At 43.9% G+C, this 15,227-nt stretch overlaps 1 protein-coding gene and 1 long non-coding RNA gene across 4 annotated transcripts in view; one reads left to right on the forward strand and one right to left on the reverse strand.

Annotated features, from left to right (window-relative positions):
* Nucleotides 1-220: 220 nt before the first annotated feature.
* On the reverse strand, nucleotides 221-4,517 carry LOC105609657 (uncharacterized). Its single transcript, XR_001042518.4, has 3 exons — nucleotides 4,484-4,517; nucleotides 2,842-2,955; nucleotides 221-797 (listed from the first exon to the last, which is right to left on the reverse strand). It is a non-coding gene; the product is annotated as an uncharacterized LOC105609657 (long non-coding RNA).
* A 52-nt stretch (nucleotides 4,518-4,569) lies between these two features.
* Nucleotides 4,570-15,227, forward strand: part of TRAPPC9 (trafficking protein particle complex subunit 9) — a 405,352-nt gene continuing 394,694 nt past the window's right edge. For all 3 annotated transcript variants that reach the window (XM_060419983.1, XM_060419984.1, XM_060419988.1), the window contains exon 1: nucleotides 4,570-4,904. In XM_060419983.1, coding sequence (XP_060275966.1) covers nucleotides 4,642-4,904 — 263 coding nt within the window. In that variant the 5' untranslated portion in view covers nucleotides 4,570-4,641. The remainder of the gene's footprint in view (nucleotides 4,905-15,227) is intronic.

Genomic DNA, 15,227 nt, shown 5'->3' on the forward strand with positions numbered 1-15,227 from the left:
CCATGTGCCCAGTGTAACCACCAGGGTCTTTAAAGGCGGAAGGAGGACTTAAGAGGCAGACCTGAGGGTTCAGTTCAGTTCCACTCACTGTAGTCAAGCAAATATTGTGATAAAGTGAGTCACACGAAGTTTTTGGTTTCCCAGGGCATATAAAAATTATGTTTAAACTGTAAAAGCCTATTAAGGGTACAGTAGTATCATGTCAAAAAGGGCACATATCTCAGTTTAGAAATGCTTTATTGCTAAAAAGTGCTAAATATCATTTGAGTCTTCAGCAAGTCATAATCTTTTTTGCTGGTGCAGCTCACTGATCATGGTACTGGTGGCTGAAGGTTGGGGTGCCTGTGACCATTTTTTCCAGTAAGACAGCAAAGAAGTCTGCTGCACTGATTGACACTTCCTTTCACGAACAAGTTCTCTGTAGCAGGCAACGCTGCTTGAAGACTTTTTCCCATGGTAGAGGCTCTTTCAAAATTGGAGCCAGTCCTCTCAAACCCTGCCATTGATTTATCAGCTAAGTTTATGTCATATTCTAAGTTCTTTGTTATCATTTCAATATCTCACTAAGTTTGCTGTCTTATATGTGAGCAGTTCGTGGTACCCCAAAACAATTATGGTTGTAACGCCAAAGATCACTGATTACAGATCATCATAATGAATATAATAATAATAATGAAAAAGCTCAAAACATCTGGGGAATTATCAAAATGGGACAGAGAGATACAAAGTGAGAAAATGCTGTTGGAAAAATGGTGCCAATAGACTTGCTCTATGCAGGGTTGCCGCAGACCTTCAATCTGTAAAAGAAGAAAAAAAAAAGCAACATTTGCAAAGCATCATAAAGAGGAGCACACACACACAAAGAAATGTGCCTGTCACCAAGCTCATAGAGACCAGCAGAATGCTGTTTGCCAGCTGTGATGACCTTGAGGAGTGGAATTGGGGGAAGGCGCAAGAAGATGGGGATATATATATATATATATATATATATATATATATAATTATGACTGATTCAATGGACATGAATTTTGAGCAAACTCCTGGAGATAGTGAAGGACAGAGAAGCCTGGAGTACTGCAGTCCATGGTGTCACAAAGAGTCAGACAAGACTTAGCAACTGAACAACAGCAAATGACTGATTCATGTTGTTGTATGGCAAAACCCAACATAACTGCTGCTGCTAAGTCACTTCAGTCGTGTCCGACTCTGTGCGACCCCATAGATGGCAGCTCACCAGGTTCCCCCGTCCCTGGGATTCTCCAGGCAAGAACACTGGAGTGGGTTGCCATTTCCTTCTCCAATGCATGAAAGTGAAAAGTGAAAGGGAAGTCGCTCAGTCGTGTCCAACTCTTAGCGACCCCATGGACTGCAGCCTACCAGGCTCCTCCATCCATGGGATTTTCCAGGCAAGAGTACTGGAGTGGGGTGCCATTGCCTTCTCCAAACCAACATAACAGTGTAAAGCAATTATCCTGCAAAAAAAAAAAAAAAAAAGAATAATGTTTGCCATGAGGAGGAGGAGTGGGAAGTTAGTGTTTAATGAGTATGGAGTTTCAGGGTTGCAAGATGAAAAGAGTTTGGGAGCTGGATGGTGGTGATGGCTGTACAACACTGAATATACCCGGTGCCTCTGAGCTGCACATTTAGAAATGGTTATATACTAAAAACTGCTGACCTGCACTCTTTAAAATGGTGCATTTATTTCTTTTTCTTTTTTTTTTAGTTTTTTATTTTTTAAATTTTAAAATCTTTAATTCTTACATGCGTTTCCAAACATGAACCCCCCTCCCACCTCCCTCCCCACAACATCTCCATTTTATTTCTTTATTTGCTGTCCTCCACAGCATGTGAGATCTTAGTTTCTGACTAGGGGCTGAGCCCCCTTTAATGAAAGTATGGTGTCCCAACTACTTGATCACCAGGAAAGTCCCACTACATTTTATTGATGTGAATCATATCTCAAATATTTTTTTCTTAAAAAAAAAGAGGGGGGTCTGAGACAACAATCCCTTTTTCCTGTCTCTGGGTTTGCTATATAAGGATGTGATGCCTGGTGTTGCTGCAGCCATCTTGCAACCACGAGGGACACCGGTCATGCAGACAGAAGCCAAGCACAAAAATGGGAGGCCCCTGAAATAGTGACCTTCACCCAACTTCTGTAATGTGACATAGCGGAGGTCCCGACTGTCATAGCCAGTTGTAAGCTTTTCTGTTCCTTATAGCAGAGAGGATCCCTGCACAGAGTCCTGAGCATACTGTACACCGTCAGGGGTCTCTTCCACCTCACGAGCAAGTCTCACTGCCAGGGGCTGGGAGGAAGCAACGTGTTCTCCTTGTTTTGCCCCTGCTGCGTCTCCTCTGTTGTTCCTCTTCCATCCACACCTTCACCCGCCTTGAAGCCAACACTGCCTTCTTGGTTGGCCCTTCTGGCCTCTCTGTGAGACTCTGTTAAGGCCCAGGAATAGAGTTGACTAAGTGTCCCTCTCCCCCTTCCTGGGAGCATGGCCTGGGCCTGATTTGTTAGGCCTCCTTGCAGAGACTAGCTCAGGCCCTGGCACTTAACTTGTCCCCAGGAATTGCTTATTAAGAGTCCTAGTCAACGTGCGCGTGATGAGATGAACTCAGCCTTGTTAGCAGGTGGGAGAACTTTGAGCTGGAGCATTTACTCCTCAGGCCCTAAGGGATTTTATCCTTATACTGCCCCCCTGAGTTCACAGAAGCAGCAGGGCAGCTCAGACTCAGTGGAGCCTTGAGCCCAAGATACACAGCTGCTAGTGGGCAAACTGGGTTCAGACACAGTTCTTGATGACTCTGAGCTCTGCAAAATAAAAATGACAGTACCTGTTACATCGCGTGCATTCGTCCCTATGCGCCAAGCTCTGCTGTCCCTCTTCTGCTCTTCCTACAGCGCAATGAGGCTGTGGTGTCCTCAACTCCATCATACAGACCAGGAAACTGGGTTCCAAGAGAGTCAAAGTCACCCAGCAGGTAGTTGGCAGTGCCCAGCACTAGAGGCTGGTTGGGGCTCCAGAACCGCTGCTGTCCCCACCTGAAGGGTCCTGGCTCAGGACCTGGAACCTTCAGAGCCTGAGTTGGGGGTTGCCACCAGGCCGCATGACGGGGGTGGGTTGTTGGCCAATCGTATGCTCTGGCCTCGCCGAGGATTCTGGGGTGTCTCGTGTTGACCTTACTGTTTGCTAACTGTAGGCTGACATGACATCTCTGGTCTTTGAAACCCGACAGACCTGGGCTCTGCCTCTAACCAGCTCTGAGGCGGGTCCTGGACACACTGCTTTGGGTCTCAGGGTGCAGCCTCCTGGAGGTGAGGATGATGGGTACACGCAGGGTGCTGCGAGGGTCAGGAGTCAACAGGGACAGCCCCAAACCAGCTCCCTGATGGTGGCTGTCATCTTGTCACCAAATCTCTTCCTCTCCTCAGGGCTGCTGCTGCTGCTGCTGCTAAGTCACTTCAGTCATGTCCAACTCTGTGTGACTCCATAGACGGCAGCCCACCAGGCTCCCCCATCCCTGGGATTCTCCAGGCAAGAACACTGGAGTGGGGTGCCATTGCCTTCTCCACCCTTCAGGGCTGTTATCTGCTTATTCCCTGTGCTGGGCTGGACAATGGTCCCCAAAGATGCCCCAATTCCCCCAGAATCCGTAAATATGCTATTTTATACAACAAAAGGGATTTTGCAGACATGATAAAGTTACAGGCCATAGGTTGGGGAGATTACCCAGGATTATCCAGATGGGCCCATTGTAATCATGCTGAGCCCTTAAAAGAGGAAGAGGAAGGCAGAGAGTGTCAGAGAATTAGGAGGACAGAAAAGAGGCAGAAGCTCGCAAGAGGGAGACTGAGCCAGGCACTGCTGGCTTTGCTGATGGAGGAAGCAGCCTCGGGCCTGGCCGACAGCCAGCAAGGAAACGAGGCCTCAGTCCTCCCATCGCGAGGAACTGGATTCTGCCAACAACCCGAATGAGCCAGGAAAGTGGATTCCGCCTCGGAACCTACTGGACTTCCAACTACTGTGAACTGCAAGCTAATACATCCGTTCTGTTTTAAGCCTGTAAATGTGTGGTCATTTGTTATGGCAGCAGTAGAAAATGAGGCCCTCCCCCACCTCGTTTTCCACTGGGGATCAGAGTCAGCCCTCATCTCGGCCTTGAGTTGGTTCACAGCGTGGGGCTCCCAGCCCTGCTGCCCTGGATCAGCGTGCATGCTCACTCTCCATGATCTCCAGCTGGAAGGCAGGCCAGCAGGACCACGGAGCCCTGCAGAGGCCAGGCTCCCTTGGCTTTGTGCCCAAAACAAAGCTCTAGATATGAGTGTACTTAAAAAAAAAAAAAGTCAAGTGCTGACCCACTTTTTCCTGACTGCTCTGGCTCAGACAGGTCCCTCTAAAAGGAAATTCACTTCCAGTACACACTGTTCCCAGGACTGACATCACCCACCTCAGCTGGGAGGAGCAGCAATACTTACCAGAGCTCTCAGGGGCTGGCGTCCAACATCTGATAATGTAGCAAAGTCCTGCAGAAAGCTGTTGCTTTTTTTTTTTTTTTTTTTTTAAACTGCGTCAGCCGGGCGATGGCAGGGCTGGGAGTTTGGCCTGAGTTAGAATCTCCAGCAAAGAGAAATGCATGTGGTGTTTGACCCCCAGCGCTCCAGCCCTCCTGCACAAACCCCTGGGAGACCACAACTGTAGTCTGGCCTGGCTTCTGACAGAGGTGACCACCGTTGCAGCCTGGCAGGGGGCTGCTTCAACGGTAGACAGCCTACTCTGGGAGACTGAGCCTTCCCAGGGACCACACGTCTCTGAGCAGGTTTTAGGTTCTGTCCAGGGTGGCTCTGCTGGTTCCCTGTCAGAGGCTGGCGCTGGTGCTGGGATCCAGGGATGCACCAGGTAAGGTCGGGGAAAGGATGTGGACTTTGCAGTTGGTCAGCCCTCTGCTCACTACCTGGGGACCTGACAGTGAGCCTCAGGTGCCCCATCTGTAAAATGGCACTTATGTTTCTTAAGTTTAACAAATTACCACAAACTTGGTTGCTTAAACAACATGTTTTTTTCTTAAAGTTCTGGAGGACACAAGTCCGGAAATCGGAGTGTTGACAGAGCTACGCTCCTCCAGGAGGTTCTAAGGGAGAATCATTCCTTGCTTTCTCCCACTTTTACAAGTGGCTGCATTCCTTGGCTCACAGCCCTTTCCTCCATCTTCAAGGCCAACAATATTGGGTCCTCTCTCTGACCTCTGTTTTCATCATCACAGCTTCTCTGACTCTGACTTCCCGGCTCCTTTTATAATGACCCTTATGATTCCATTGGGCCCACTCTGTCTAGTCTCCATCACAAGATTCTTAACTGAAGGACATCTGCAGAGTTCCTTAGGCCGTATAAAGCCACCTGCTCAGGAATCCTGGGAATTATGGTGTTGACATTTCTGATACCACTGTGCTGCCTCCCACAGGGATGATCACGCACATTTTGAAGGTTGTTGGGGGAAGGGTTCATGACACATGGTCTATTAATTTGCTGGGATACCTTTTCTTAGTCCCCATTCACAAGTGGGAAGATCCCACTCTGAGTCTAGACCCCATGCCCCGGTTCTGTGTCCCAGGGCACATGGTGAACTGTTAACGCCTGTTCCCCTCCTGGGTTTTTAAGTCCCACCCTTCATCCAACCTCAGTCTTGTTTCTTCTGTCTCTCATCAAAAGAATTATTTATCTTGTGTTTTTGTGCACTATTATTTTTTTTCATTGTTCAGTCACTAAGTCGTGTCTGACTCTTTGCAACCCCATGGACTGCAGCCGGGCAGCCTTCCCTGTCCTTCACTGTCTCCCGGAGTTTGCTCAAATTCATGTCCATTGAGTTGGTGATGCCATCCAAGCATCCCATTCTCTATTGTCCTCTTCTCCTCCTGCCCTCAATCTTTCCTGGTATCAGGGTCTTTTCTGAAGAGTTTTCTCTTTGCATCAAGTGGCCTAAGTATTGGAGCTTCAGCATCAGTCCTTCCAATGAATATTCCGGTTTGATTTCCTTTAGGATTGCCTGGTTTGATCTCCTTGCTGTCCAAGGGACTCTCACGAGTCTTCTCCAGCACTACAGTTCGAAAGCATCAATTCTTCAGTGCTCAGCCTTCTTTATGGTCCAACTCTCACATCTGTACATGGAGAAACCCCAGCTTTGACTTTACAGACCTTTGTTGGCAAGGTGATATCTCTGCTTTTTAATGCACTGTGCACTGTTTTATATATATAAAATAACAAACATATATATAATTTAAAAAGTTAAAAATAGAAATTATTGTCCCTATCCAGATGCCAAATATATATGGCACCTATATATATACTTAAGCCTATAGGCTCGAAGAAATACAGGTTTTTTTCATTGATTTATCATTAAAGTTACTATATTTTCTTTTTTCTATATTTTTCTATATTTTCTACATTTTTCTTTTTCACCGATTTATCATTAAAGTTACTATTGGTACACAATTGACTAAAACCTTATAAATGTTAAAGTGATAACTATTAAATTAATATAAAGGTAAATTTTATTGGGAATAAATCTCTTATTGAAATAAATATTTAAAAGTTATTTTATGAACCTACAAATATTTTTGTTACTTGAATGGGAGAGGTTATGCACCAATCATATCTCTAGTTTTATCTTTTGTATATAAGTGTGAACTTTGTTCACATAAATGTAGATGCGAATAGAGAAAATTGTTATAGCAGTGTCTCTCAATTCTCCACACTTTTGTAACAAAAATCAGGTGGTGATATAAGACGAAAAATCATTTTGGGTGATTTTCAGCTAACAACAGCTTTGAATTTGCTGAAAGAAAATAACTGAAACTACTAGTTTGCAAAATGATTTGTTACCAGTAGTTAGAATCATTCATGTTCTTAATTTCTGGAAAGTGAAAGTGAAAGTCACTCAGTCCTGTCAGACTCTTTGTGACCCCATGGACTAGTCCATGGAATTCTCCAGGGCTGAATACTGGAGTGGGTACCCTTTCCCTTCTCCAGGGATCTTCCAGACCCAGGAATTGAACCCAGTCTCCCACATTACAGGCAGATTCTTTAGCAGCTGAGACACAAGGGAAGCCCAAGAATACTGGAGTGAGTAGCCGATCCCTTCTCCAGCAGATCTGCCCAACTCAGGAATCGAAACAGGGTCCTGCATTGCAGGCGAATTCTTTCCCAACTGAGCTATCAGGGAAGCCCAAAATTAATTTGGATTTAAGATGTAGGGGAGGTATGATTCCAGGGCAGTAATACCAAGAATTGGCACATGACTCTTAAATATACTTGTTCCTATTTAGCTTAGAGGGACTTCGTTCAACCCAACATGCTCAGAAGAGGCTGGGAAAATGGAATTATTACTTCCAGTTCGCTTCTGCCAAGTTAAAAAAAATTAGTATAAATATACAATATCTGATGATATTTAGGGAAATATTAATGAAAATAATTTTCTAATGAGTCTGAAAAACAGTCATGAAAATTTTCTTTAAGTGAAAGTACATATACCTAAAGGTAACATTGACCTGCCAAAAGCAAAATGAAATCTTTTTTTTTCAAAAGGAAACTTTCGATTTCTTCTCTCATTGAAATCGTATAAAATATGCAACCGAGTTACAGACTGAGCTGCAGGAAATTGTAAATACTCAAGAACCCTTTCTCATATCCGAGAATGGTAAAAACGGAGAAGCTACATAGAAGGCTGGTTTTCCCCAGCATGCTTTTTTACATATCGCAAGAATTCTAACTGTAAGGAAAAATTGTCCAGAACTTAGAAATCAGGCAGGGAGATGACTGTGTCCTGCTGAGTATTTTGCAGGGCTAGTCTGGTGGTGTAATTTGGGGCGTTTATAAAGTTGTAAGGGTGGGTGTTATATTTTAGAAAACTGATAACAATGCAAGACTCTTGAGCTATAGCAAAGCAAGTGAATGTTGTCTTATAGAGATGCAAATGAGAAGATTACAGTCCAAACCTCACAGCTCTATTTTGTATTCATTTTACAGTCTTATTCCTGTATTATTTCTTTCAGAGAATAATACATTCACTTCTCTCTCTCATATCCTTTCTTTTGGAAATTGTGTTCTATTAGACCTGCTGTTTCCTTTATTAAGGAGTTAAGTTTGATGTGGGTTCATTTTATATATTTGTCATCAATTTTATTGAATACGTTATTGCAATAGCTAACGTATCCATTTTAAGCATAGAATTCAGCTAGGTTTGATAAATGTATATACCCATATAACTATGCCATAAAGTATCAACCCACCCGTGAACCCAAGTCCCTTAACTCTCCAGTCAGCTCCAATCTGGGCCCCAGGCAACACTTAATGAGATCTGCCTTTTCTAGAGTCTCATATAAACGAAGCCATTTACTCTTCTACATCAAACTTTGTTACCAGCACATCTAGCGGAGTATCACAGCTGGTTCCTATTCAGTGCTCTGTAGTATTCCAGATTTCCTATTGAGGAACTTTGGCTTATTTCCTCTTTGTAAGAATTACGAATGAACTGCTGTAAACACTCACAGACATATATTTCTGTTCCTCTTCCTAAGAGGAGGATTGCTAGGTTATACATTGCATGGACATGCGAAGTGGAAAATGCCAAACCTTATTCCAAAGCATTTATCCCACGTGATGCTCCCATTAAATCTTCTGTTGTGTGGAGGGCCCCAGTGGGGAACCTGGAATGGGAGGAAGATCTTTTCCCGTCCTTTCCGTGTGCACACGCGGGTGGGGAGCCAGGAGCTCACGCACAGCTTTGTGGGTTAGTCCCCCCTACCCAGCTCTCTCCTTTCCAGTCCCTGTCTCTTCAACCCAGGGAACCCACTCGTCTTTGAGTGACCACTCCCCATGCCGCCGACCAGACCTGGGCTCCCGACACAAAGCCCAGGTGGGTGCAGAGCTGACGTCGCTGGCTTCTCTTCTGTCAGGACACAGTCCTGAGCCGGCTGTGGTCTGATGTCTGAAATCCATCTTCTTCTTCCTTCCAGTTTTGCAGTTGTTCACGGATGGAGGGTCGGTATGGATGACGTTCTTCTCCCTATGTATGTCATTCACCTTCTGAACATTATACTTTTATATGATTTTAAGGTAGATACATAGTTAAGGCATGAATGGGGCTTTGTCATGAAATACGTGGGTGAAATGAATATCTTTTTTGATATTATCTGCAGTTTCTCCCTTGGGTCTTACAGACGCTTCCTCAGGTGGGTAAGGAGATTCTATGCTCCACGGCAGATGGACTCTAAGGTGGATCCTTTTTTTTTTTTTTTAAGATTTTTTTCATGTGGACCATTTAAAAAGTCTTTATTGAGTCTGTTACAAGATTGCTTCTGTTTTATGCTTTGGTTTTCTGGCTTGGAGGCATGTGGGACCTAAGCTCTCTGACCAGCGATCAAACCCACACCCCTTGCATTGGAAAGTGAAGTCTTAACCACTGGACCATCAGAGAAGTCCCTCAAGTGGATCATTTTTAGGAAAGACTGTGGACACTGGGATTTTTGATGGAGAAACTGAGTCCTAAAGCAATGAGACAGTGCATACAGTTCTTTGAATAGTGTCTGTTGTATGTTGAGGGCTTAATAAAAGATAACTGTTATTAGGACAATACAATAAAGGAGGTCAGTTTACACTGAAGTCTGCCTCCTTCATAGTAGCTACCTGATCCCTTGTGGTCCCTGGGATCCTTATGTTATCCTTGCTAGTGCAGGGTTCTGACTGTGAGTGGGTCAGATAGGTGAATAGGGTAGAGTCTTAGGACAGAGAGATGCAGAGAGGGGGTTGAGGAAGCTCCAAGGACACAGGAACTCTCTCTGCTTGGGGAGTTGGGTAGCTTTGTAGAGGATGAAGGACTGACATGCAGATTCCAAGAGTGAGCAGAAGGTTGCCAGATGGGCATGGTAGGGGAGAGAAAGGGAAGAGTGTCTGTGAAGGCAGAGGCATGGGAAGAATGAGGCTCAGAAAATGGCAGCAGTTCAGCCAGGCTCAACCACAGCAAGAGTAGGGTGGCAGCAGCAGGGGAGGCTGGACTGGCAGGCAGGGAGCAATTTTTAAAACAACTTCATTGAACTGAAGTCACACGGCACACAGCTCACCCATCTGAAGAGTACAAAGCATTGGCTTTTAGTATGTTCCAAGTTGCCTGCAATTTTTGAAGCTGTAGGAAGCAATTTTTGAAGCCCTTGTACATTCTATTGAAGGTGGCCTTCTTGGGGCATCCTGAAATGTCTTTTGGGGGTTGTGTGGGTGCATGAAATCTAGGGAAGCTGGAGCACTGGCGGGTTCAGGCAGGAAAGAAAACAGGCAGCAGTCCTTGTGTGGGGCAAGGTCGAGCTCTGTCAGGTTTCCTGTGGATTGTGAGGGAGGCAGACAAGGACCCCTGTAGAGCCCCCACCAGAGACCACGCTCCCATAACCTGGGGCCATGTCTTAACAGTCAAAGCAAAGGGAACCATGAAATGCCCAAGTGTGGCCCTGGACCAGGCTGAGGCTCCCAGAAGCCCTGCCCTCCTGACATACCACAAGGAGGCCAAGTGCCCACAGCTGATTTGAGAAGTGCACTGAAATGAACACTTTTTAAGAAGCTCTTAGCTTTCTTGTCAGAGGTGGTACTTTTTTAAATGGAGGAGAAAGAGTATCTGGTCTAATGTCAGGAGTGGAACATAGACAGCTCAGAGATCCATGGAGGCTGATTTTGACCAAGCAGGTTGTGTGGAATGGTTTTTTTGAGCTGCCCCAGTGATGGGATTGGAGAAGGCAATGGCATCCCACTCCGGTACTCTTGCCTGGAAAATCCCATGGATGGAGGAGCCTGGAAGGTTGGAGTCCATGGGGTCGCTGAGGGTTGGACACGACTGAGCGACTTCACTTTCACTTTTCACTTTCATGCATTGGAGAAGGAAATGGCAACCCACTCCAGTGTTCTTGCCTGGAGAATCCCAGGGACGGGGGAACCTGGTGAGCTGCTGTCTATGGGGTCACACAGAGTCGGACATGACTGAAGCGACTTAGCAGCAGCAGCAGCAGTGATGGGATGGAAGGATGAGAGGAAACAGGTCTGCATGAACGTACTGACTGTTCTTCCCGTTCCCAAGCCACAGGAGTAGCTGCCTTCCAAACCTGGCAGTATTTTCACAAACACTCATCACAAGGCCACACCTCCAATGTTCTCATTCAGTACCTTTGAGTCAGGCCAGGAAATCGTGGTGCATTTTTAACTGCTTAGACTTTTTTGGGAACTCTCTGTGTGATGATTTTTAAACAACTGCAAACTTAATTTTCAAGTACAGTATAAATACTTTATTTTCCTAAACTGTTTTACAGTCAGTGACTGCCCAACACACCTAGCTTACTGTGGATTTTCCACAAACAAGGGCCTTCTGTTGTTTCCCAGCAATCCAAACAGGGAAATTAGTACATTATTACCACCTGATCCTCAAGCTCCATTCAGGTTTCACTAGCTGTTCCAGTTTTTTTTTTTTTTTTTTTAAAGCAAAATGATCAAGTCCAAGGTCACAAGTGACCTTAGTTGTCCTGTCTTGTCAGTCTTCTTTAATCTGGAACAGTTCCTCAGTCTTTCCATGATTTGCACGAACTGGACACCTGCTTTTGAAGACTGCAGACCAGTCACATTGTAACATGTCCCGAATTTTGGTTTCGTTCTTGTTTCTTAACAGTTAAATCCCAGTTGCTCATCCTTGGCAGGAATATCACAGAACTGGTGCTTTGTCCTCTTGGTTACATCCTATCAGGTTGAGGGTGTGATGCAGATGTGTCCTGTTACCATGGACTCATTCTGGTCCAAATCCTTGAAAAAAATTTTGTAGTTATAATGTTGAGATGTAACACTGTATAAATTTAAGGCGCACAAGTTGATCTGATACATTTCTATGTAAAAGTATGATAACCAGTTTAGTGTTAGTTAACACCTTCATCATTTCTTATTGGTGGTGAGTGCATTTAAGATCTGGTCTCTTGGGAATTTTGAGTATTGTTCACTATAGTCATGATGCTGTGCCCTAGATCCCCGCTTCAGTTCAGTTCAGTCACTCAGTCCTGTCTGACTCTTTGTGACCCCATGAACCGCAGCACGCCAGGCCTCCCTGTCCGTCACTAATTCCCGGAGTCTACCCAAACTCATGTCCATTGAACTGGTGATACCATCCAACTATCTCATCCTCTGTCGTCCCCTTCTCCTCCTGCCTTCAATCTTTCCCAGCATCAGGGTCTTTTCAAATGAGTCAGTTCTTCGCATCAGGTGGCCAAAGTATTGGAGTTTCAGCTTCAACATCAGTCCTTCTAATGAACACCCAGGACTGATCTCCTTTAGGATGGCCTGGTTGGATCGATGATCTTGCAGTCTAAGGGACTCTCAAGAGTCTTCTCCAACACCACAGTTCAAAAGCATCAATTCTTCAGCGCTCAGCTTTCTTTATAGTACAACTCTCACAACCATACATGACTATTGGAAAAACCATAGTCTTGACTAGATGAACCTTTGTTGGCAAAGTAATGTCTCTGCTTTTTAATATGCTATCTAGGTTGGTCATAGCTTTTCTTAGAAGGAGCAAGTGTCTTTTAATTTCATGGCTGCAGTCACCATCTGCAGTGATTTTGGAGCCCCCCAAAATAAAGTCTCTTACTGTTTCCACTGTTTCTCCATCTATTTGCCATGAAGTGATGGGACTGGATGCCATGATCTTAGTTTTCTGAATGTTGAGCTTTAAGCCTACTTTTTCACTCTTCTCTTTCACTTTCATCAAGAGGCTCTTTAGTTCTTCACTTTCTGTCATAAGGGTGGTGTCATCTGCATATCTGAGGTTATTGATATTTCTCCCTACTTACTCATCTTCTAACTGAAAGTTTTGTACCCTTTGGCCAAATCTCTCCTTTTCTCATACCTGCCAGCCCCTGGTAACTACTATTCTATTTTGCTTTCTGGGGGGTGATCTGAATCTTCTTTCTCTGTTTTGGAAAAAGGGAAGAAATGACAAAAGTATGGGTAATTGAAATTAAAAAAAAATCCTTCTATTTAATTAGTTATTTGAATTATCTAATCTATGTTATTTGAATAATTAAGTAAATCCTGTATTGAGTTGGCAGATACTGTCTCGGTCTTTCCTTTTAAAAATTAGCTTCAATACTGTAATATTTGACACACAAATGATATAAAGAATAACATAACGCAATTTGTAGAAACTTTATATGTAATATACAACATATATTTCCAATTGAATTATTTATTACTTTATATGTAGCATATAAAGCATATTATACAGTAAGTTTAAGTCTCAAGAATTGTCACTGCCAATTTAGCCAATTCCTTCTTGTAAATTCCTTCCTAACTTCAGTCTATGCTGAATTTGCCCAGGACTGACTGATCCAGGCTCACCCTGACAAAGTGACAAAAACTCAGGTCTTGGAGGCAATTGTTGAGGTCCTCAACAATTCAACAATTCAGACCAGACAAACAAATGTTTGCTTTTCTAAAGTAGCTACTTAGCTTGTTCCGGCATCTGGTGGTCAAACATGGGATTGCAGCTACTCATATGTTGTTACCCTTCTCGAGATTTTTCTTTTCCTTTTTGAATATTTTTTCCTGTTTAAACTTAATTTTGAAATGTAAAATCCATTTTTTTTAAAGTTGGATATATTAAAACGTATATTTACATGTTTTCTGTCTCTATAAGTAGCCACTGTGCACCAATGAGAACTCTTTTTAAGTACTGGCTGCTCACATTTATAATCTTTCAGTCTTTGATATAGGTTCTCGGGGGTGTGTATGTGTGTATGTATGTGCGTTTGGAGATGTCTTTCTTTCATTAACTCTAAAGTTTTGTTGCTAATATATAGCAGGCACTGAGATAGATGCTGGTAGGAAATAGAATAATCAGAATGGTAAATTGAGCCAGTGCTTCTGATTATACTCTATGAAACAGGAAACCTCTTTATTAAACTTTAAAGGGAGGAAACCTAATATTGTAAGTAATATTTAGTGACCACCTGTTATCTGTTACATGAACACATTGCTGCTGCTGCTGCTGCTGCTGCTAAGTCGCTTCAGTCCTGTCTGACTGTGCGATCCCATAGACCGCAGCCCCCCAGGCTCCCTCGTCCCTGGGATTCTCCAGGCAAGAGCACTGGAGTGGGTTGCCATTCCCAGAAAATGTCACAGCACATGTGCATCGTTCAAAATGCAGTAAATAGTAAATTACAATCATTACTAGGCTGTTAGGTAATTGTTCTTGAGATACTTGTGGATTTAAATTCACAGGTGAATGTCTGATGAAGAACAGGTTATTTATGCCATCTTAAAGTATCTTCAGATCCACAAGTTACTTATTACAATAAGAAAAATAGTAACTTTTATAGTGGAGAAACTTGACCCACTGCACATTAGCCAAATGTTCAGAGTTAACATCACAAAGAAGACAATCCAACCTCATGTGCCTCCTGAGGTGATACACTAAGCGCTCATGTCACTTCTGTGGTCTGTTTTGCAAAAAACACATAGCTTGAATCTAATCATGAGAAAACGTTAGACTCAGAATGAGGAACGTTCTACAAAATAATTGGACAATACTCTTCCAACATATTAAAGTCATGAAAGACAAAGATTTGAGAAACTGTCCAGATAAAAGGAAAGAAAAAGTGAAAAAGGTAACCCAAAAAGGTAACAAGTTCTTTGATGACAAAGAACTGGTGTCTTTAAAAATGATTTATTTTTGAAATCAATGTATTCTGAATAATTTTGAAATCAATGTATGTTATGCTTTCTAAAGGAGGAAAAATATGGCAATGTTAAAGGAAGAAAAAGCACTTATCACCCACACATCTGTCACAGACCGAGGCTGCCTGGGGAGACTGAGAGGAGTGTCATTTCAGGGTGCAGGGATGTACTAGGTGGAAGGCATTCTGAACTGAAAGAAACGACACAGAAAAGACAAGAATCGTGCAAAGGCACCCCTTAGGGAAAAATAAGATAGCAGTGGTCTGCTCTGAGGTCAGGAGGCTGGAACTAGAAAACTGAGATGAATAGCTGGCGGTAGGACTTCGCAGGAGGGGGACCACGACTCTCCCCCGCCCACCATGCCAGGATCCGCAGAGCCTAGCACACGGCTCGGGACTGAAGAAGGAAGTGCAGGCGAGGGCCGTTCCCGCCCTGTCGAGTCTCCTCACAGCGAAACCCCCACCTTCACACAGC

This window comes from Ovis aries, chromosome 9 (assembly GCF_016772045.2).
Source record: "Ovis aries strain OAR_USU_Benz2616 breed Rambouillet chromosome 9, ARS-UI_Ramb_v3.0, whole genome shotgun sequence".
Lineage (NCBI taxonomy): Eukaryota > Metazoa > Chordata > Mammalia > Artiodactyla > Bovidae > Ovis > Ovis aries.